Source organism: Phodopus roborovskii, unplaced genomic scaffold (assembly GCF_943737965.1).
Source record: "Phodopus roborovskii unplaced genomic scaffold, PHOROB, whole genome shotgun sequence".
Taxonomy (NCBI): Eukaryota; Metazoa; Chordata; class Mammalia; order Rodentia; family Cricetidae; genus Phodopus; species Phodopus roborovskii.
In genome coordinates, this window is record NW_026126416.1 from 26,535,560 (window position 1) to 26,558,814 (window position 23,255).

At 40.4% G+C, this 23,255-nt stretch overlaps 1 protein-coding gene across 1 annotated transcript in view; it reads right to left on the bottom strand.

Annotated features, from left to right (window-relative positions):
• Window positions 1-5,163: 5,163 nt before the first annotated feature.
• The window catches only part of Ap4e1 (adaptor related protein complex 4 subunit epsilon 1), a 66,921-nt gene continuing 48,829 nt past the window's right edge, over window positions 5,164-23,255 (bottom strand). The window contains exons 15-21 of the mRNA XM_051183463.1: window positions 21,895-22,009; window positions 17,088-17,211; window positions 13,038-13,296; window positions 11,483-12,004; window positions 9,558-9,748; window positions 7,869-8,026; window positions 5,164-6,168 (exon numbers count right to left, since the gene is read on the bottom strand). Coding sequence (XP_051039420.1) covers window positions 6,008-6,168; window positions 7,869-8,026; window positions 9,558-9,748; window positions 11,483-12,004; window positions 13,038-13,296; window positions 17,088-17,211; window positions 21,895-22,009 — 1,530 coding nt within the window. The 3' untranslated portion in view covers window positions 5,164-6,007. The remainder of the gene's footprint in view (window positions 6,169-7,868; window positions 8,027-9,557; window positions 9,749-11,482; window positions 12,005-13,037; window positions 13,297-17,087; window positions 17,212-21,894; window positions 22,010-23,255) is intronic.

Genomic DNA, 23,255 nt, shown 5'->3' on the forward strand with positions numbered 1-23,255 from the left:
CAGGTTTTATTTGTGTCACCATCTGCACTTGGTAACGCCCGGTTCCAGAGCGGAGTCTCCTCCGGCTCGTCGCCACCTGGCCTACGAAGGGTCGGGCAGAGAGGAGTGGATGACCAGGGTGCTCCGTGGTCCCGAAGGGCGGCAGGGTGGCGCGGGCCTACCGACAGTGTCAGCTTCGGCCTCCCGCTCTCGCCTCAGCACTCCTGGAACACGCGCCCGCCCCACGCCCTTCCTGGGTCGGAGCTCACCTTTTCCGCCACCGCCCAGCGACAGACTCCAGCTCTCCCGCAGTCTGTCCCCGCCGCTAGGGGTAGCGAAACGAGCGGCGGCTGGGGTTCGATTGGCTGGCAGCTGGGTGGGCGGGGCTCCTGCCGGCCCGCCTCTGCTGCTAGCCCAAGCTGCTGAGTTGAGCAACATTTCTTAGGTCACGCCCTGTGTCCTGTGGAAGGTGCAGTATTTTTACACATATGGAACTGCCTGAGGCTTTTTTCTGGTGGTGGGTACAGTCGAACCCTTTCTAGTTTAGTGGCCCAAGCACAATTCATCTGATACAAGTTTGTTTCTGCAAGAAGCTAAGATTCTAGGAAAGTAGCGTTTGTGATTCTCTGCCCTCAAGGTTAGGAAACATTTTCCCAGGGATAGCCTGGTCTCTCCCTAGGCATGGCCCAGGAGTAGACACACTGTAGAGGGAATCAGGTTGCTCTGCCCGTCTTAGGGTACAAGGCAGAAAAGTAGAGAGAGGGCATGCAAAGGAAGAACTGGTCTCAAAGACTGAAGTCTGTTCCAAGACAATCAGCATTTCCCCTTTTGTTACTCCATGATGAAGCTAATAGTGTTTTGTTGGCTGCAAAGAGAAATCAAGCCTTTATTTCTAAGTGGTGTTTTGTGTTTTTCCTGAAAAGGAATAAACAAAATGTCTTCACTGCAGATAGGGTACCGAGCACAAACAATTACAAATGTAACTTGGAATCTGACCACTTTTTACCTCATTCCCATCATCGCCACCCGAAAACTTAGAATTGCTACCCCCTCCACCCCCCCACCCCGTCTCCCTGCATCTTCCAACCATACAGCAGGCAGAGTGAACTTAAAAATAATAGCTGGGCTGGAGAGATGGCTTAGCAGTTAAGAGCATTGGCTGCTCTTCCAGAGGACCCTGGTTCAATTTCTAGCACACACATGGCAGCTCACACCTGTCTTTAATTTCATTTCTAGGGGATCAATCACCCTTACACTCACACATATGCAGGCAAAACACCAATGCACATAAAAATAAACATCGAAAAAATTAATTGAAAAATAATAACTAGCCGGACATGGTAATACAGAGTAATCCCAGTACTTGGGAGACAAGGGAGATCAAAGCCAACCTGAGCTGCATAAAACCCTGTTTCACAATAAAGACTAGGACCAAGGAAGGAAAGATGAGTAGATTCCCATGTGCCAGGCAGCCTAAGTCAGTGAGCTCCAGGTTCCTGGGAGACCATGTCCCAAAACACAAGATGGAGGGTCTGGAGAGATGGCTCAGCCATTAAGAGCTCTTGTTGCTCCAGCAGAAGACCTGGGTTTGATTTCCAGCACTCACATGGCAGCTCACAATCATCAACCACCTGTTCTTTAACTCCAGTGCCTCATCTGATGTCTGTTGGAACCAAGCACATATGTATGAGTAAGTTATCGCGGTTTAATAAGGATCAGGATAAACAATTAGGCCGAACAGATGTTTATTCAAGGAGAAATAACTCACAACATAGACAGGTGAACACCAACAGGTTCCTGCTTCCAAGAATGCCTCCGGAAGTCCTCCTGCGGCTTGCTTGCAAGAGAGCGCTCCCCTGCTCCTCCTCAGACCTAGTAACCCAGGTCACTTCCATCCCTGGCTCCACCCCCAACGGGCGTGGTCAGTGCCCGGAAGGAGACAAAGTGAATATCCCACTACAGTAAGTCATATTCTTTTTAGTTGTTGTTTTGAGACAGGGTTTCTCTGTGTAACTCTGACTGTCCTGGACCTTACTCTGTAGACCAGACTGGTCTCAAACTCATGGATCCACTTGCCTCTGCCTCCCAAGTGCTGGGATTAAAAGGCATGTGCCACAGTTACAGAGTCTTTGTGCACTGTTAAGATATGTTGCTCTCACTGTTTAATAAAGAGCTAAAGTCACTAGCTAGGCAGGAATAAGTAAGGAGGGACTTGCAGACAGGGAGAAAGAGGGTGTGGGGATGAACAAGTCACCAGTGGAATGTGGGGAGAAGCAAGATGAACAGGTGGTGCTGAAAAAAGGTACCGCCACATAGATAAGAAATATGGGTTATTTAAGATGTAAGAGCTAGGCTGGGCGGTGGTGGCACACCCTTTAATCCCAGTACTTGGAAGGCAGAGGCAAGTGGATCTCTGTTATTTTGAGGTCAGCCTGGTCTACAAAATGAGTGCCAGGATAGGCCCCAAAGCTACACAAAGAAACCCTGTCTCAACAAACAAACAAAAAAAGATATAAGAGCTAGATAGTAACAAGCCTAAGCTATTGTCCAAGCATTCATAACAGTAAGTCTCTATGTGGTTATTTGGGAGCTGGCTGGTGGGACAGAAAAGTCCACCTACATGTCACCACCACCTGGCTAAGTCATATTTTTAAAAATGTTAAAAACTAATAAGATAGTGAGGAAGAAACATGATCTTGACCCAGAGGTCAAGCATTTACATAATTATACGCACACAGCCACCAAACATGTATATATAACACATATGCAAGAACATAAATACAAGTAACATTATACAGACTGAGCAAGTTGGTTTTATGTGTGTGTGTGTATATATATATATATCATAATTTTCATCTACTTAAATTATAAAGAAGATATAGACCCTGATGGGAGATGTCAGTCTGTAAATATGTTCCTCTTACTGATCAATGAATAAAGCACTGTTGGCCAATAAGAAAGCAAGATAGGCGGGACTAGGAAAGGTGGAGGATTCTGAAAAATGTAGTAGAGTCACAATGTGATCTCAGGAGCAAAGGAGTCTGCAGTTCTCAGTAAGATAAGACCATGTAGGAATACATACATTAGTGATTATGGGTTAATATTTAAGACAGAGCTAGCCAATAAGAACGTTAGTAACCGGCCAACAGTTTCATAATTAATATAGTGTCTCTGTGTGTTATTTTGGGACTGACTGTGGCTCTGGGACCAGGCTGGTGGGAAAGTGCTCATAAAAAGACTCAAAAAGCATAGATACGTTTTTTATTACACATTCAATTAAGTTTTTAAAATTACAGAGTTCAATGCCAAAACAAAGTTAAAAAATGCATATTAAGTTGCTATTCACTTGTATTGTTCTGACCTAAAATTCTGACAAGGAAAACAGCTTAAAGACACATGAATAGATTCAGTGCACTTCCAGTGGCTTACCATGCGACAAAGACCATGTTGATCCATAGAAAACAAGATAAAAGAACCAACAGTAAAATAAAATTAAAATACTGCACTTTTTTGCAATCAGTTTGGAAGGTTTAGGAGAATCTTAATACTGACCTGCAGAGCATATGCTTGCTTGGCAAGATTGACACATTAGCTCCCATTAACTGCTCAGCTTCTGTGGTTTCTCTAGCAGGACTAACACAAGGCCTTCACACCCAAGTAGCTGTTCTGCTGACCTTGTGAAGATGAGTCTTGGGGAGCCTGGACATTTCCTTCAGCTGCTCTCAATGCTTTCTGTTTTCCTTTATTTGTCCCCAGCCTCATACCTGCTGCCATTCCACCCTCAGTAAATATGACTAGCACAAAGCAAATAGCCCTTCTTTCCCCAAGTGTTACCCTCATTGGCTGAACTGTGATTATAAAGTAAAGAGACTAAATCTAAAATTCTCCCTACTTTATGATCATATCCCCTACAATGCAAAAAGGTTGATGATGCCTGATTCAGAACATAATTCAATGAATTTAGATGGACTATATACTGGTCTAAAGTTTTAAAATATATACTCTTTTCTATTATAATTATTAGTTTTCAAAATCATAAGTGTTGTAAACATCATATTAAACATTTCAATAGAAACCCTGTTACCTTACATTTTATTTATTGAGTTCAGAAAGAACAAAAGTGACACTATGTTCCTTTTGGTACCTTTTGGCAGATCTAAAATTATCCCTGAACTCCAAACCTACATGCACTATTAGACGGCTTCATAGTCCAAGCATGTCTCATGACAATTATTGCTGCTCTCATAAATAGACTTTGTAACAAAGCAGCATTAAAAAAAAAAAAAAAAAAAAAAAAAACAACAAAAAAAAAAAAAAAAAAAACCAAAAAACAAAAAACAAATCAAAAGCAACTATGTTCTCTTGGTACAATTGTCCCTATAATTTTAGAAACTTACTCCCACTGCCCCACAACCAACCCAACCTCAGTGACCACATAAATACCCAGAAGTTTATAAGCAAGAAGGAGACTCTCCTACACCAAATGCTGTCCTGCTAAGGAAGGTGTAGGGAAGGCTTCTGAAAAGCAACAATAAAAAGGAAGTTAATGAAGCTGGCTACTTCAGAATCCCTTTTTCATGAAAGTGCCAAGTCCGATAATTCATCTGGTTTTCTACACACAGAGACAAACCCGATATAAAGAAAATTCTAGTCACCTACTGATAGCTCTTTTAGCAAGGTTTAACAGAGTATGTGTGTGTGTGTGTATTTAAATTTTGTGGGTTTGGGGGGAGGGAGGTTTCGACAGGGTTTCTCGGTGTAGCTTTGGATCCTATTCTGGAACTTGCTCTGTAGACCAGGCTGGCCTTGAACTCACAGAGCTCTTATTGCCTCCAGAGGGCTGGGAATAAAAGGTGTGTGCTACTACCACCCAGCTAACAGCATGTTTTTAAAAGAGAAATTAACAAAATGTTACATTTTAAAGTGAGTAACTGAAAAATTAATTTAACAATACATTTGTTTTGCTCTAGCTACAGATGACTGAGATCTACTAGCTCAGTACAACCCTCTCTGCATCTTTATCGGCAAGTATTGAGATAACCTAAACCCAGAGTGCTTTGATCAGTGTGCTACCTAGTCCTACCAGCTAGAATAACTAATGTAAAGACTTAAAGGTTGGATTACCTGAATAGTTTCAGTGGTGAAGTACCAAAAAGGGTAAAATAAATATTTTCCACAGCACCATAGGCTTTTTTCTTTTTTATAAAATACTATTTTAGTTAATATACAATCTCAAGATTTTGGCCCATCATATATACTAGGCACAACATCTTCTTTTACTAACAAGGCCTTATACACACAAATATAACATGAAAATGATATATTTACATGGTTACTACTGCAGCTACATCCACTGAATACAATTAAAAGCCAGGAAAAATCAATTGGCCATTTATAGTATGGTCACAAAATTTAATTGCCAAAAGGATCTAATAGCAAACAGATGTACTTTGTGGCCAAATTACTTAAAATTAAGTATAACAAGTTAAAAAAAGTAAACAACACAGATTGGATTTGCCCAATATCCAGCATGCTCATGGATCTCCTACAACAGTTAGCTTGTGCTAGGCCATTTGAGTTTAACACTGACCTAAGCAAAACATAACAGAGCACAAACTTTCCCACAACAAACACCACATCCAAAGCCAGTCTCATGTGTTCCAGCATCAATGCAGAGAACTGAGTCTTGGCTTTATTAGAAATCAGTTAATGCTAGAATAAACCTGCTATAAAACATTTATAACAAAATAAATATTTTCAGTTCCTCCACATTGATATATAAATCATTAGCATTTTATAACATTAGCTTAGGTCATTTGGGGGGACCCAAACACACTGTACAATCCTGAGTAAAAAAATGAGTGACACAATTTCTTGGGGTCATTCTTATCAGAAATCAAGAAGGAAACACAGAAACCAAAACTTACAATAACCCCCATTTCCATCTTGAGTACCATGAGCTTTTTACTTTGGTAAGTTTATAAATGTAAACCATTTATGTGGAAAAGTGACATTTAACAGAGCTTTGCTAGGATGCCTCCATCACCTTTTGACAGTGACATGATAAGCAGTCTGAAAGAACAGAGCAGGAGGATCGGAACCACAGGGCTACAGCATCAGCATGCACACGGCAGTGCAGAACGCAGGGGGTGGATGGGAGCAGCTTACATGCCAACAGCCCTTCATTCCCTACAACACAACAAAAACAGAAATTTATTTAATAAAGCAGACTTCAACAGACATTCCTCTAAGAATATCTACAAATGGGCCATAAGCACATGAAAAGATGTTTGTCATCAATTGCCAGAGCAATGCCAATCAAACTTATGAGATAGTATTTCATATTTATTTGGAAGAATCTCTCTATATATATCTATATCTATATATTATTGCTGAAGATGTGGACAGATATGAACTCTTGCTTACTAATGTAAAAAGATATGTTTGCTATATAAATGATCTAGTGATTTATCAACACCCCCCCCAAACCCAACATATGATTCAGCAACTCTGAGTATATGATGAGAACTGAGAGCAAGAATATCAACAGGTTTTTCAACATTCATGTCCACAGCAGCCTTGTTCAGATTAGACAAAAAAATGAAAGTGTCCCAAGTGCTTGGTAATAGGCCAATAGTATACTATAATAATAATAAGATGGATAATAATAATGTCAAACAGCAGTATACTATAGTGTACACCATGTAACATATACTAATAGCAAATAACTAGTCAGAAATGACAGGGTCACAATATAACCATTAAAGGAACAACCCATCAAGTGGACATTACAAATCTAAATGTATATTCACCAAACACAGGTGCATCCCATTTCCCATTTGATAAAAGAACAACTACATCTATAAGCACAGACTAAATCCAACCCATGACTTCAGTACTCTCATCAAACAGCACAGTACTGCCAGAAAAACAGACACACATGACACAAAAGAACTGAGGACGCAGAACTCAGAGATCCGCCTGCCTCTGCCCCTGCCGCCTGAGTCCAGGGATTAAAGGCATGTGCCACCACTGTAACGAGTAAGTTTTTTACACACCACCACGAGGCTTTTTTTTTTTTTTTTTGAGACAGGGTTTCTCTGTGTGAATACCCTGGCTATCCTGAAACTAGCTCTGTAGCCCAAGGTGTCCTGGAACTCAGATACCCACCTGCCCCCCACCCCATGCTGGGGTTAAAGGAGTGCACCACTATGGCCAGCATGATAATTTTCTTAAAAATCTCAAATAGAAGTGCCCTGAAAAGATAGAGAATTCTGTTCCTAGATATCATACAGTTCTAAACCCAACTGCCAAGTGTAGAATATTATTAGCACAGCAACTGTTGACCAGTGGCTCCAGAGGCTTCCAAAGCAATAGCATTGCTTTTGATAACTCACTATAACTAGGCAGTAAGACTATTACTGAAGACACCACACCCTTTGGATGTCTCATTCTGATAAAGTTGAAACTGATCTGAAGCTTTCCTCCTGGTGTCTATCAATCAAGGTGCAGGATGCTGGGGAAGAAAAGGCAACCATGGTCTTACAGTGTGGATTCACTGCATATGACAACATTGACCTGCCAGGCTAGATGTGTCTTTTGATGCATCAGAGACATGACTATTTTGAGAGTCATCAACTACTTTCTGGTTGGATTTGAGGCCTACTCCACACAAACAGAAAAATGTTTTAAGTGTTAAAAAGAAAAACAAAAGTTAAATGATAGTTAATTTATGCACCATGAATTGTTCAATCAAATATTCTGTAATACAGTCTGGGAAACACACTTATCTTAAAAATATATGAGATAAGAATCACAGTTCTAAGAAATATGACACCCAGAGAAAAATCCATATTCACATGGGGCTGCCTTTTCATAATTCTACACACCTATGACATCAACCACATGAAGTCTCAGTTTCTGCTGCAGCTCGGTCAGGACAGAAGCCAAAGCAACCTGAGGCTCTGACATTTTTATAGTTTGCTTCACGTCATTTGCAAAGGACAACCAGAGCTTGCCAAAGTCTTCAGTTGAGATCTTTAATGGTCTGAAAATAATTTTAAAAATTAGTTTATGTTGTTAAGAATACAGTAATGCTGAACAAACACATTCCACATGACTCATGGAAATTAAATATATTCATTGTTTATGCTTTTAAGTCAGGTATGATTAGAAGGCTAAGTGTTATCTTCCAACCTGATGAAGTTACTACAGCAGAAGATATTAAATTGAGCTTTTCCTTTCAATAACTCATTCAATTTTGTCTCTTTTTAGATATGAATCCCTCCTATTTTACCAAACAACTTCATAAATTTTCAAATATAAACTATTCTATTATGTGTATTCTGGATCTGGGGAATAATGACATTTCTGTAAAAGTGATATACAAGAGAATCAATATAAAGAACTTTAAGTAAATTAGCCAAAGAACTTAAGGCTCTGTTATCACACACCCACAATGAAATAATTATGTTGCATGAATGCCAGGAATATCTAGGGGGTGAATTATAGACAATTTATATATTCTATTTATGTTTTTAACATTGGAATTTCTGTGATAAGTACACATTATGTAGTTATAAGACCCTACATTTAAAGATACAGAATTATTATGTATAAAATTGTGTTACATGTGCTTCTTTAAACTATGAAACAAGGGTGGAAGGAGGCTGAGACTTAAATTGTAGCCCAGGCTGGCCTATAACTCAGTATGCAGCCTAGTATGCTGCATACTGGCAATCTTCCTGCTTCAGCCTTCAAACTGCTGGGATTATAAGCATGAGCCACCATGCCTGGTTTATAAGAATACAAGGTTTTTAAACTGGGCAGTGGTAGCACATGCCTTTAATCCTAGCACTCAGGAGGCAAAGGAAGGTGGAACTCTGTAGTGGCATCTTGCTTTGCCAGTGAACTTGTGATGGTGGCTACACCCTATGGGTGTGGCTTCAGGTGTGCAGACTTGACCCCCTGTAAGGAAGAGGAGGGGCTGTCTTGATCTCTGGGTTGTGGTGAGAGCATCAGAAGGGCAGAGACCGAAGTGGTTACTTACTACTATTCTTTGTGTAAGTGCTTCCCTAATAAATACCTGTTTATCATTTATCTTGGGTCTTATGGACTCATTGAAAACCTGCCTTTCAGACAGAGCTCTGTGAGTTCAGGGTCAGCCTGATCTACAAAGTGACATCCAGAGCTACACAGAGAAACCCAAACCAAACCAAATCAAACCGAACCAAGCCAAATACCCCCAAGGTTTAAAAATATTATTTATGTGTATGTAGTATGTGTTTATACACGAGTATATGCATGTGTACGCAAGGACTCCACAGACACCAGAGTGGTACCAGATCCTCTAGAGCTAGAATTACAAACAGTTGTAAGCCACAGGTACAGATGTTAGGAACCAAACTCTGGTCCTCTGGGAGCTTTGGGAGCCACTGACTTATCTCTCTAACCAAGACTGTCTAATATTTAATTCTTACACTGCTTAATAGTTATGACAGTGTCTCTAGCTAGAAAAAAAAGGGGGGGGAGATGGAGCATAATGGATGAATAACTTAAACATGCCAAAAAATATTTACCTAATAAAATCTAATAAGGATAAGTTCATGGAAAATTCCAACTGAAGAAGATGTGTATCCACCATCTGATAATTTATAAAACCAGACAGAGTCCCCTCTATAGAAGGGCTTTCCATCTGCACACCATACTGAAAGGATTTGCTGCTTTCTGTTTCCATCCCAGGCAAAAAGCATCCAGGTTGCTCAATGATCTGAAAATGAAAGTAATAAAAACACGGAAGACAGCATGAATATAGTGTTATATGGATAACAAACTTCCATGTAAGCAATAAAGCACTAAAGCACATGAATGTGGGAAACTGACAAACTACATTATGAAAACAATGAACAAAAATTCACTAAACAGCCAGGTGGTAGTGGTGCACGTCTTTAGCCCCAGCATTTGGGAGACAGACACAGGAGGATCTCAGTTTGAGGTCAGCCTGGTCACAGACTGAATTCCAGGACAGCCAGGACTACACAGAGGAAACTATCTTGAAAAACCAAAAGCAAAAATACCAAACAACAACAAAAGATTCACTAAAACATAAATAATATTGCATAAGTCAAAAATTATATAACAGTTTAGTATTATAGCTAAAACCAGTGTCTGTATTTTTAAGGTTATTAAATTCTAGTCTGGCACCAGAACTCTTATGCAGTGCTGGGGAACTGGACCCAATGTCTGTGTGCTAGGTAATCACTCTTCCATAGCTCCTACCACCAGATTCTTTCTCTCTCTCTCTCTCTCTCTCTTTTTTTTTTTTTTTTTTTTTTTTTTTTTTTGAGACAGGATTTCTTGATGTAGCCCCGGCTGTCCCGAAACTCAACCAGGTTGGCTTCAAATTCGCCTGTCTCTGCCTGGCAAGTGCTGAGAGTGTACTACTATTGCCTGGCTACAACCAGATTCTTAAGCTAAAAGATTTATAACAATCATACAGCTGCCTTCCATTTTCTCTCTCCTTCCCTACTCAACTCTACTAGTTAAATTCAGGCAGATTTTTTTGTTTGTTTATTTTTTAAAGTTCTGCAAGTAAATCTGTTACATGTATGTACTCAAGAGTTGCTCCCCTGATCAATGGCCATTCAACATAGCGCAGCTCACAAAGAAATGGCTAGCTTTCTGACACATACCTGTTAAATGTCACATCTGTGCCAAGAACACTTACAATAATGCAGACAACAAAGTTTCAGAAGTCATCACAGCTCCCTTTTTGGAGCTATGGAAGAGAATGACACCTGAGTACCAAGTATAAAATAAGAAACTGGAGAAAGAAGGAGACTGTATATGTTCTATTTGGTTGTTAAATAATCTGATAAATGAATTTCAGTGCATATGAATACAAGAGTAAATGTAGCACTTGGAGAACACTTGAAGAGAGATCATAGAATAAAACCTAGATATACTGAGAACACAGGATCTGCATTTAATGCTACAAGCATTCTACAGGTATCATCTAGTCAACCCTTTGCAGGAACACAATGTTAATACACTTGCTTTCAACAGCAAGAAACAGGTAAAAGCAGCTGAGGAATCTGACCATGTAACACGGCAAGTAAGGCACGAAAGCAAGACTCAAACCAAAGCAATGTAAGAAGCTGCATTCTTTGTTTGCTTCCGGGGTTTTGAGACAAGGTCTCACTTTGTAGCTCTGGCTGTCCTGGAACTCACAGAGCTTCTACTGCCTCTGTTCCTGAGTGCTGGATTTAAATGTGTGCACCACCTACATTCTTCATTATGCTCTACAGAAACTCACTTTATATAATAGCCTTCTCAAATACAGCATTATTGGGTTCCTTTGCTCTTTACAGTAATGTATCCTGAGTCCTGTTTTAAGGAAGAAAGGAGGATATGGAACAAATTCATAAGGTATTGGAGCAGAGGCAGAAACACGAAGCAGGCATTATTTACTTAAGGCAGATGAGATAAGTTACCATTGTCTTACCTTGAGGTTTTCCACAGGAAATAGTTCTAATTTAGCATCTGTTAACTCTGAACTGGTCTTACTAGTGACTGCCCAGATCATCAATAAACAATCATCCTTCCAGATTTTGTAAGAAGACACTGACACCAAGTCATTACTACAGATTTCCACGACACTAGAATGCCCATATTCAGGAGTTTCTTCCAACAACAAGGCTGCAGTTGAAGGTGCAGAAGGTGAAGGGGGGTGAAAAACTTCCATGTTGTTATCAGCAAACAAAGAAGGTGCAGATGAGCTGACACTTGACAGTTTTTCAACTGAGGGCAGCTCTGCCAGAGACTCAGAACCCAAGAGCTCTGAACTGAGTTCGGCATTTCCTGTCTCCAAAGTACTCAGACAGTCATCATCCTCATGGACCACATCTGTGACAGAGCTAAGGACGGAGGAGGCAGGGTTATGAACACTGGGTGTCTTATCACTTTGGGCTACTTTGAATTTTGATTTCCTCCTGAACTTGTGAGACACGACGTCTGCTTTCCCCAACTGCAAAAATGAAAATATAATAATGTAAAAGAAACTATTTTACTAGTTAGTCATGTGCTTTAATTATCTTCTATAATTTCAAATGAACAATATATTAACACTAAGAATCTATATAAAGCAAAGATTGGCAAAATTCAGATGGATAAAATGTAAAACCCTAAAATTCTTAAAGCTATCAGCTAAATTTTACTTCTGACTTAAAAAACAAACTGCCAGGCATGGTGGCACACACCTTTAATTCCAGCACATGGGAGGCAGAGGCAGTTGGATCTCTGTGAGTTTGAGGCCAGCCTGGTCTACAAGAGCTAGTTCCAGGACAGCCTCCAAAGTTACAGAGACATCCTGTCTCGAAAAAAGAAATAAACAAAAAACCCAAAACCTACAAACTTAGAAAAGGAAATAAAATAAGGCCCAAACTCAGTTGTAATAGTTTTAAAAAATGTTGTTCGGTATCCTTTACTACACTACAAAATTGGACAACCTAGCTATGTTTTTGTTTCCAGAGCTGTATTATAGACTCCTAAGTTACCCTGACTACAAAGAGGACCTAAAGTGTGTTTTAGTAATCTATAACAACTGTTATTTCATGATCTATGTTAGTAAGCAGAGCAGAACAATTGTTTTGACTTCAAAAACCAAACGTCAGAGGCTGACCACAAAACACAGCAGGAAAACATTCCATAACCAGTGATAGTTACCTTTTGGCAGCAAGTGAAGAGTAGTCTGATGAGATCTATGCAAGCAGAGCCCACAGGCAGACCCACCATTACTAACAACTTTCAGTCAGAGAATTCTCTCACCCACCTGAGTCATTCCTGTTATTATGTGGGCTCTGGCCCTGTCTTAGCAGACTACACTTCAGAGAATAACTTACTCAACTGGATGCTGTCACCACAAGGTATAAAACCTATGTCACTGGGAGGTGATGGCTATAAGAGCTACAGGAGGCATTTCCCACCATGTATAAATGAAATTCAGTTCTTACTACTAGCAGAGAGCAGAGATTCTTTCAGGAATGTAACAGGTAACTTACCAAATTGATTGTATTTTCTGGTCCAAGCCCAACAAATAATGAGGATGCCAGCAACTGCTTTTCTTTCTCCTCTGTAGACTGGGCTAGGCCTTGAGCTTGGTCCTTTCTGGTGGTGGCTTGGTCAACATTCTCCACTGCTGCACCCTCAGGAGGAACATGGGGCACTTCTGTCCTGTCACCAGTCCCCATCTCCTTTTTGGGGAGATAGCCCTCTTTGCCCCATAATTTCTTTATACCTTCCAGCTTCAAGCTACTTGTCCTAGGGAGATTAAGAAAGCAAGCCGATTTAAATAATTGCTGGCTAAGTAGATCCTTGATGCATTTCCCCCCCCAAAAAAAACACATTATCACATTATGCTATGGTCTTTTCTTGGGGGGGGGTTCAAGACAGGGTTTCAATGTGTAGCCCTGGCTGTCCTGAAACTCACAGGAATCCACCTGCCTTTGCTTCCCGGTGCTGGGATTAAAGACATGCGGCATCAATGTCTGGTTTATGCTACGGCCTTTTAAAAAACAGCTTTCATGTTAATTTTATAGGCCAGAAGGAAACCTAGATTTATTTATTTATTTTATTTTTTAAGATAGGGTTTCTCTGTGTAGCAGTCCCGGAACTCACTTTGTAGACCAGGCTGGCACTGAACTCAGAGATCTGCCTGCCTCTGCCTCCCAGAAACCTAGATTTTTAAAATTTATTTTCATTAGAGCCAACCTTCCCTTTCCCTCTAGCAACATAATTTAAAGCACCAGAAACCTAGATCTGGTTAAAAATCTCAGATCACTTAATTTCCACTTAATTTCTTGAGTAGTTTAACAAAAAAGAGAAGGGCTGTGGTTCAATTCCTCCACTTACTGTTCAAAGACACCTTGACCTTTAACTCTGATGGCCAAGATTTAAGATCTTAGCCATATAACAAGATCCAACCTCGATCATAAAATACTATTTCATAAGCACAAATTCATTTTACAATCCACTGAAAGTAAAACATTCAAATATATAACAATATATACATTTGTTTTTAATCCAAAATGTTTTATTAATGTGAGCACTACGTTTGAACTATATGTATTAATGTGAGCACTAACTACATTTTTATGAAAATGATACAAAGATTAACCAGAAAAAGAGACTTAGAAACACTTCTTTGTATTTTTTATTCCATTTACTTATTTATTTATATGCCATATGTTTTATTTAGGTGCCACAGGCCATGTGTGGAGGCCAGAGGACAATCTGCAGGAGTCAGCTTTCTCCTTATGTCATGTGGAGCCTGGGGACTGAACTTAGGCTGTTAGGTTTGAACACAGGTACCTTTACCTGCTAAGACATGGGAATGGCCCAGAATTTCTTCTTTAATTACGTTATATATTTTGTGTATATGGGCATGTATCTCCCATTATGGGTCATGGGGATGGAACTCAAAGTTTCAGGCAGGGAACAAGCCCCTTAACCACTGAGCTACCTCAGTTGCCCCAGAAAATTTTTAGTAGCTGAGTATTTTTAAACTACTGGTTGGAAGGTAGATGCTTGACCCCAAAACTTCAAGATAAAGACATATAGGCAAAATAGATAAATAAAAAATATCTAGGATCAAATTAAGCATGTGAACTCAGGGGCTACGCAGAGGTTAAGAGCTTAGTGGTTAAGAGCACTGGCTGCTCTTCCAGAGGTCCCAAATTTGATTCTCAGCACCCACATGGTGGCTTAAAACCAAATGTAACTCCAGTTCCAGAGGCCCCAGTACCCTTTTCTGGCATCTGTGGGCACCAAGCATACACACAGTACACAGACATACACTTAGAAAAATCATCCATACACTTAAACATTTTAAAAAATTTAAATAGAATATGGATTCACATAATGTCACCAAAGTTACAGTTCAGCCCATGAGTTTACAGTGACTAATTTAGCCATTGGTACTGACTGAAACAGCCAAAGATTACCTCTGTAGATCTTACGGTGGGGGTAGAATTCCCAACAATTTAAAAGTAGACAATTTTAAAACTATGTGTCCTTCTGCATCTTGGCTCTCTTAGGCATCACTGTCATGATTCAAAGAAACACTTAAGACTTATACTACAAAATAGGGAAATTATTCTTAAAGATCCAAAAATATTAAATTGATTTTTAAAAGTTTTTTTTAAAAATCACATGTATTTATTTATTGTGTGTGCACACATGCCATAGCACATGTGTGGAGGTCAGTACTCTGTTTCTGCCATAAGGGTTCTGGAGACTGATCTCAGGTCATCAGAATCAACAAGTACCTTTACCTGCTGATCCACCCTGCCAGCCTGAGACTGATTATTCCCTGTGATCTGTTGGGACCATGACCATTTGGTTTTATAGGTGATTAAATTTCATACTGAGTAAAGAGGTAATACTATTAAACAATGCATGGATGAAAAAAAAATCTAATAAAGAATACAAGGGTGGTGGTGGCACACACCTTTATTCCCAGCACTTGGGAGGCAGAGGCAGATCTCTGTGAGTTTGAGGCCAGCCTAGTCTACAATGCTAGTTCCAGAACAGCCAGGACTGTTACACAGAGAAACCCTGTCTTGAAAAACAAAAAAACAAGAAACAAACAAAAACAAAAACAAAAAAAGGAAGAAAGAGAGAAAGAAGAAATACAAAGACTGGTTTGTCTCTCCGTCTCTCCCCATGGTTTTTAGGGAAAAGTAAGAAATACCTACATGAGGGACCAGGAAGATTGAGTCAGGAGAAGAATAAAGGAGAGCAAGAAAAAAGATTCCTTAATAGAGGGAGCCGTTATAGGTTTAAAGAGAAATCTGGCACGAGGGAAATGTCCAGAGATCCACAAGGATGACCCCAACTACAAATCAAAGCATTAGTGGAGTGCCCTTCCCCTATAATGAAATTGATGACTATCTTAAATGCTATCTTAGGGCCTTCATCCAGTAGCTCATGGAATCAGAGACCCACAGCTAAGCACTGAGCCAAACTCCTGGAATCCAGGTGTGGAGAGGGAGGAGTGATAAGCAAAGGGGTCAAGACCAGGCTGGGGAAACCCACAGAAACAGCTGACCTGAACAAGTGGGAGCTCACTGATCTGTTACGAGTAAGTTTTCCCTCCAGCTGGTCTTGTCCCTCTACTGTGCCAGCCCCAAATAACACATAGAGACTCTGTATTAGATATGATGCTGTTGGTCAGTTACTAGTTTCTTATCAGCTAGCTCTGTCTTAATTATTAACCCATTTCTATTAATCTAAGTACTTTCACATGGTCTTATCATACCAGAGAGAGGGACTGGCATCTTACCATGTAGGTCCTCCATCTTGGAACCCTACACAGGTTGTAGTAAGCTGACATCTAAGTCTAGCCACTGCAGGTATCAAATGGTTTTTCTAAGCACGTTTAAAAGACAATTCCCAGTTATCTAATAAGCCCTCAGAAGAAACTCAGCGGTCCTTGCCACAGGCAGAGCTGAGTGGTCCTAAGAACCACTGGGAAGACCCTGAGCTAGGGTGCTCAGAAGCAGCAACTCTAGGGGATGTGTGAATACTAACTAAAGTGCTTACATCACCTCTATGTCTACTTTAACAAAAGATTTCTTTCCTCTACAAAAATGTACTCACATTTAGGATTAATTTGAGTTTGGGGTGTTTCAAGCAGGTACTACACTGCCCCATTCAGACCCAGCTGTTGGAAACTTCTGTCAGGCAGAGCTCATCTCTTAACTGGCCAAAGATCAAGCTCCTCCTACTGCAACGCCTTCAGTGACTGATGACCAGGAGGATAAAGCCTGGGCTGGGGAGATGACTCAGTGCATAGTGTTTGTCATGCAAGCATGAGGGCTGGATTTAGGACCCCAAGCACTCCCACAAAAAGCAAAGTAGGTACTGTGATGTTTGCACTAGGGAAGGCAGAGAGGAACCCTAAAAAGCAGGCTATGGAAACTGGCCAAAGTGAGCTTCAGGTTCAGCAAGAGACCCTGCCTAAGAAAATAAAGAAGAATGTGATCAAGGAAGACCCCAAAGTCTGGAGGTAGTTAAGCTCACCAAATTCTCAACTTAGACAAGAAACTTACTCTTTCAGTCCCGTTTCTGCGCTATTTCCAGATATATCTGAGCCCAGAGAAAGACCAGCAGGAGACTGTCGTCCAGTGAAGCCAGATGAAGAAAATGATAGTCCATATGGTTCAAAATTGAGAACTGTAATTTAGAAACAGTAACAGAGGTTGATATTTAAAACAAAGCATGAATGAATGTATGTATGAGAATGAAATGTATGAGATTCTATTCACTTCTGAAATAATTAAAAGGCTGGAATCCAGCAACAATTTTCCAGAATTTTTTATGTATAAACTAATCATGATGTACATTTTTATTTTTATCTTTAAGTTTTTACCCTTTTATCTCTCCTAGAAAGTTAAAAAAGAATTCAATTAGAAAAGGCAAATAAGCTGGGTAGTAGTGGCCAGCCTGGTTTACAGAGTGAGTTCCAGAACAGCCAGGGCTACACAGAGAAACCCTGTCTTGAAAAAACAAACAAACAAAAATAAAAAGCAAAAAAAGGGCAAATAATAAAAATAAACAAGGCATACTGAGAAGTTGTTGCTATCCTAACAAAATAAAAGAATGCAATGAGCTAAAGTGAAGTGATGGTCATATTCTGCTTAATGAATGATTCCTAAGGGCATCTTTACCTCAAATGAGTGGATGGTGCCCTCAATGGGAATCAAAACACAATGTTTACTCAGTCACATGCTAATTCTTTTGAATATGCACACAACCTAAATCAATTCAATCAGAGCCAGTAAATTCCTATTATTATTGTGGGAAAGCACATGCCAAATATCCATTCCCCTTTTAGAACTCAACAGACATAAATTAACTTTCTTGACCATTCATGACTGTGTTTTTCTTTTAGCAGTGGGGAACACACACACACACACACACACACACACACACACTTTTAGCAGTGGGGAACACACACACACACACACACACACACACACACACACACACACACACACAGAGTAATTTAAGAAAAGCAGCATGTGAGAAAGAGTTGCCACACAAAAGGTTTCAGGGTTCAATCAGAGGTTGTAGCAGAACTCTCCAGTCTTAAGTAGGTATACAGGCAGCCAGAGGAGACAGTTCTAGATTCTGCTGCACCATGACTTATATGCTCTGGCCAATTAAATTATACACACATTTTGAGTGCAACACCTGGGGAAGGCTCTGTAAAGAAAACTCTTCTCCCATATCCTTTTTCCTGCTGGTTACAATGCAAGTTGCTGAAGTGTCAAATGTCATTTTGAATCATAAGGTGAAACAGCAAAGATGTCAGAACATCAAGAGATGGAATCTGGAGTACAAAGCTAACATCAATCCTGGATGCTCACTTCTTGATTTTTCTGGATAGGAGAGGACAATAACCATATGCTTAAAAAATGTGGTAAGACCCCATTATTTAAAAAAATTAGAAAACCTAATTGCAACGGGCAGATCTACCACTTTAGATACAAGGAGAATGTAACAAATGTCATACAGAGTATGAAAAGCTGTGAGTATCAGTAAACTAAAACAAATAACAGAGTGAGAAAAGGGTGGAAGATTCACTATCCAAAAAAATGTGTAAGATGGGGGCTGGAGAGTTGGCTCAGTGGTTATGAGCATTTGTTGCTTTTGCAGAGGACCTGGGTTCAGTTCCCAGCATGGTGGCTCACAACTGTAATTCCAATTCCAGGAGATCCAATGTCCTCTTTTGGCTTCCGAAGGTACTACTCATATACACTGCACATATACACATGCAAAAACAACAACAAAGAATAGAATAAATAAATTAAAAAAAATTTAAAGATGTATATATTAAAAAAAAAAAAACCCTAGAGAGATTCAGTTCAACTTCCATTGAAATTACAATGACATTCTTCACAAAACTAGAAGAAAAAAGTCATATAGAAACACAAAAGACCATGGATATACAAAGCAATCTTAAGCAGAAAGAACACCATTGAAGTTATCATAATAGTTAACCTCAAATTTTACTATGAAGCCACAGTGACAATGACAGCATGGTACTGGAACACAAATGCATGTGGACCAGTGGGACAGAAGAGAAACCCCAGAGACACTGAAAAGACTCACCAACAAATGGTGCTTGCTACAAATGAATGAAATTAGATCCCTATAGAGAAAATACTTAAAGACATGAATTTTCTAAGTAAGAACCTAATAGCACAGGAAATAGCCCCAAGAATTTACAAGGAATTACATAAAATTAACAAGTTTCTTCATAGCAAACAAAACTATCAGCTTAGTGAACAGACAGCCTATGAGATGGAAGAAATCTTTAGAAGTGATACTTCAAACAGGACTCAATTATCTAGAATATATAAAGAGCTGGAAAAATTAAACAACAATGACAAAAGTACCAGTCAAACAATAAATTCTGCCAATCAATAAATAGGCTAACCAAATGAGCAGTAGACAGTTCTCAAAAGAAGAAAATACAAATGGCCAAGAAATATTCTTTTAAAATGTCTGACATCCTGGCTGGACATGGTTGCCCATATCTTAAATCCCAGCTCTCAGGAAACAGAGAAGTAAACTGATCTCTGAGTTCAGGGCCAGCCTGGTCTATACAGGGAATTCCAAAAGTGTGTGATAGTTTGAATGTATTTGGCCCCCCATAAACTCATGGGGAGTGGCCCTATTAGGAGGTGTGGCCTTGTTGAAGGAAGTGTGTCACAGTTCACTTCCTGTTGCCTGTGGATCAAGATGTAGAACTCTCAGCTCCTTCTCCAGCACCATGGCTGCCTACACGTCACCCTCCATGATAATAATGGACAAAACCTCTGTACTGTAAACTAGTGTCTCTTTATAGCAACAGAAACCCTAACTAAGACACAGGGTTGCATAGAAAGTTTCTGTCTTGAAGTCTCCACTATCCTTAGCCATCAGGGAAATGTAAATTAAAAATACTCTGAGACTCAGTCTCCCTCTAGTCAGAAAATGACAAGGGCAAAGATGGCAAAGATGTGGTAGGAGAGGAACCCTGACTCCTCAGGTGGACTATAAACTAATGTACCACTATGGAAACCAGTGTGGAAGTCTCTAAAAAGTCAAAAATACAACTACCAGATGACCTCACTGTGCTGCTCCAGAGCATATACTCAAAGGACTTTATATTCTACTACGGACACACTTGAACATCCACATTTATTGCTGCTCTATTCACAATACCAAGGAGAATCAGCCTGGATGTCCGTCAATAGACCAACTGATAATGTTAAATGTAGTGCATATACACAATGGATTTTCACTAGCTATAAAACAAATGAAATTAGGATATTTGCAGGAAAATGGATAGCTTTGTAAAGTATGAAAGGTGACCCAGACCCAGACAGACAAATTGTGCATGGTCTCTCCTAGGGAGTCTTTAGTGTTATGTATGCATACATGTGGATGTGTGAGTCTAGGCTATGCAACTAGTCAGAGGGCTATCAGAGGGAAAAGTACAGAGGAAGGAGGCCCACAACAGAACACATAAAACCAAAAGAAAGCTACAGGGGTAAAAGGGGTGGGAGGGTGGTAGGAGAATCAGCAAACACAAATTGTTTGTTTGTTTTGATTTTTTGAGATAGGGTTTATCTGTGTAGCTTTGTAGACCAGGCTGGCCTCGAACTCGCAGAGATCTGCCTGCCTCTGCTGGGATCAAAGGCATTGGGATCAAAGGCCACCACTGCACGGCTTTGTGTACTGCTTTAATTAATTAAAATTACTTTAAATACATTTAATAAAATATTTTAATCAAGAACTTTAAAAGAGCAAATACTTCTGCAAAAGATAATAGTAAGCCTCACTGCATTCATAACAAAATGGCCATGGATAAACAGAAAATATGCACTCAACAAAACCATGACTAACAAATGAAAGGAAGAAAAAGAAAGAGAAAGGAAGGGAAGGAGGGAGGGAGGGAGGAAGGGAGGAAGGGAGGAAGGAAGGAAGGAAGGAAGGAAGGAAGGAAGGAAGGAAGGAAGGAAGGAAGGCAGGCAGGCAGGCAGGCCAAGATCTTTCAGTCTGGAATTTTTCAGTAGTGTTGACACTCTGAAATCTTAACCAACCGTACACACTCTCCCCCTGTTTCATAGAAGTAATTCCCAGGTATCATGCAAATGACCCGGTGGTCTCCTCTTCATCAAGGTCACAGTAAAAGACCCACCTCACAGGCTATGCTTCTCAAAGTATAAAGTTCTTGCCTTTGTGAGCTCCTTGTGACATCATTAATCAGATACTGAGCTAGAGAAACAATCTAATACACTAGACCATTCACAGTGAAAATGAGATTTGCTCACACTACTCAGTGTGGTCCCTCTCCAGGGGTTGTGGCACATGCCTTTAATCCCAGCACTCTGGAGGCAGAAACAGGTGGGGCACTATGAGTTCCAGGCCAGCCAAAGCTGCAGCACAGTGACTAGCATATCACAGGTTCTTTTAAAACTCTAGAGTAGTAGTTGTCTTTCAGGCACACATGCAAATGGAGCCTATGGCTCTGGAAATACTTTGAGACTAACCTTTCCCCTGAGTGTCTGAAACCCTAGTCAGGATAAAATGCAGACTTAATGAAAAGCCACAGAAAGTATAAACATCTATAATTACTTCCTTTAATGACTATAGTATCATGTTTCTAAAAGTTAAGCCCTGAGCCAGGTATGTTGGGATACACCTTTAACCCAGTATCTGGAAACTCGAGGCTAAAGGACCTCAAGGTCTCCACCAGCCTGTATCACACAGTGTGCACAGTCTGTCTCAATAACAACAAAACCCAAAACCAAACCAACATCAGGCCCCTCTAATCCATTTCATGATAAAGGGATGAAAATATACCTTTTCCCTGAGAAAGCTGTTCCTCCTGGCGCTGGTGATGGGGCTTGTAAGGTGCTGCTCCCTGACTGAGCCCTTCAGCCACAAAACCATCCAGAAAAGATAAAGAAGCATCCACCTGCATCAAAGTTAAGCAAAAATCAGGATTTAAAACAAACAAACAAACAAATAAACACAAAAACATGTACTTGGAAGACTAGACTGTACATTCATATAACTTTGGCACATGTATCTTAAAAACTTTTTAGGAGAGATCCTTCTCCAGGGTCTAGTCAGCCTGACTGTATCCTCCATAACCCCCCCAGATCTAGGATAAGTCTCACACTCAGTGCCCAATCTAGTTTGGCCACCCCTCCTGTGCCACTACCAACCTCTAGACTTCACAACCGACGACCCTCCCCACCCATATCCAAACAGCCCATCCTGTCATCTTGTACAACCCTTTCCTGTGGCTAGCCAGGCGAGTCTACCTGCTCCTCCCTTCCCTGTCCCAGTTCCCTCATCTACCTCCAAGTTCCAGGCTTAGACCAGGACTCATATCCTGCACACAAACCCAGTACCCTGTGGCCACCTGACCTCAGCTCATTCAAGCTACATTCAACTTCTAGGCACAGTCCAACCTGCACATCCTATGTTCTGCTCCAATCTGCTTTGTCTATATTAGACAGAGAACTAAAACAAGTCTATGTATACACACACACACACACACACACACACACACACAGAGAGAGAGAGAGAGAGAGAGAGAGAGAGAGAGAGAGAGAGAGAGAGAGAGAGAGAGAGAGAGATCTGGACTGACAAGGTTCCCCTAAGAGCCACACAAAATATGAGAAGTCTTCTTTTGAGTTGTTGGTCAGGGTTGTCCAAGAGACTCTAAAACATACAGGCTATTGCTATTGCCCTTGGTGCTTCTGAAAGGTAGACAGTAAGTAGCTATTGCCAAAGATACCTTGTGTTTTGAACACAGGATCCAGAGGACCCAAGTTGTATTTGACCTTGTGCCAGATAGTTTTGTCAGCTTGACACAAGCTAATGTCATCTGAGAGTAGGGAACCTCAATTAAGAAAATGTTCCCACTGGGCATGGTGGTGCATTCCTTTAATTCCAGCACTTGGGAGGCAGAGGCAGGCAGATCTCTGTGAGTTTGAGGCCAGCCTGGTCTACAGAGTGAGTTCTAGGTCAGCCAGGGCTCAAAAAACCAAACCAAAACAAAAAACAAACAAACAAACAAACAAAAAAACCCCAAACCAACCAACCAAACAAAAAAACCCAAACAAACAAAAAAATGAAGAAAGGAAGGAAGGGAGGAAGGGAGGAAGGGAAAGATATGTTCCCAGACAACAGTGGTGGCACACACCTTGAAT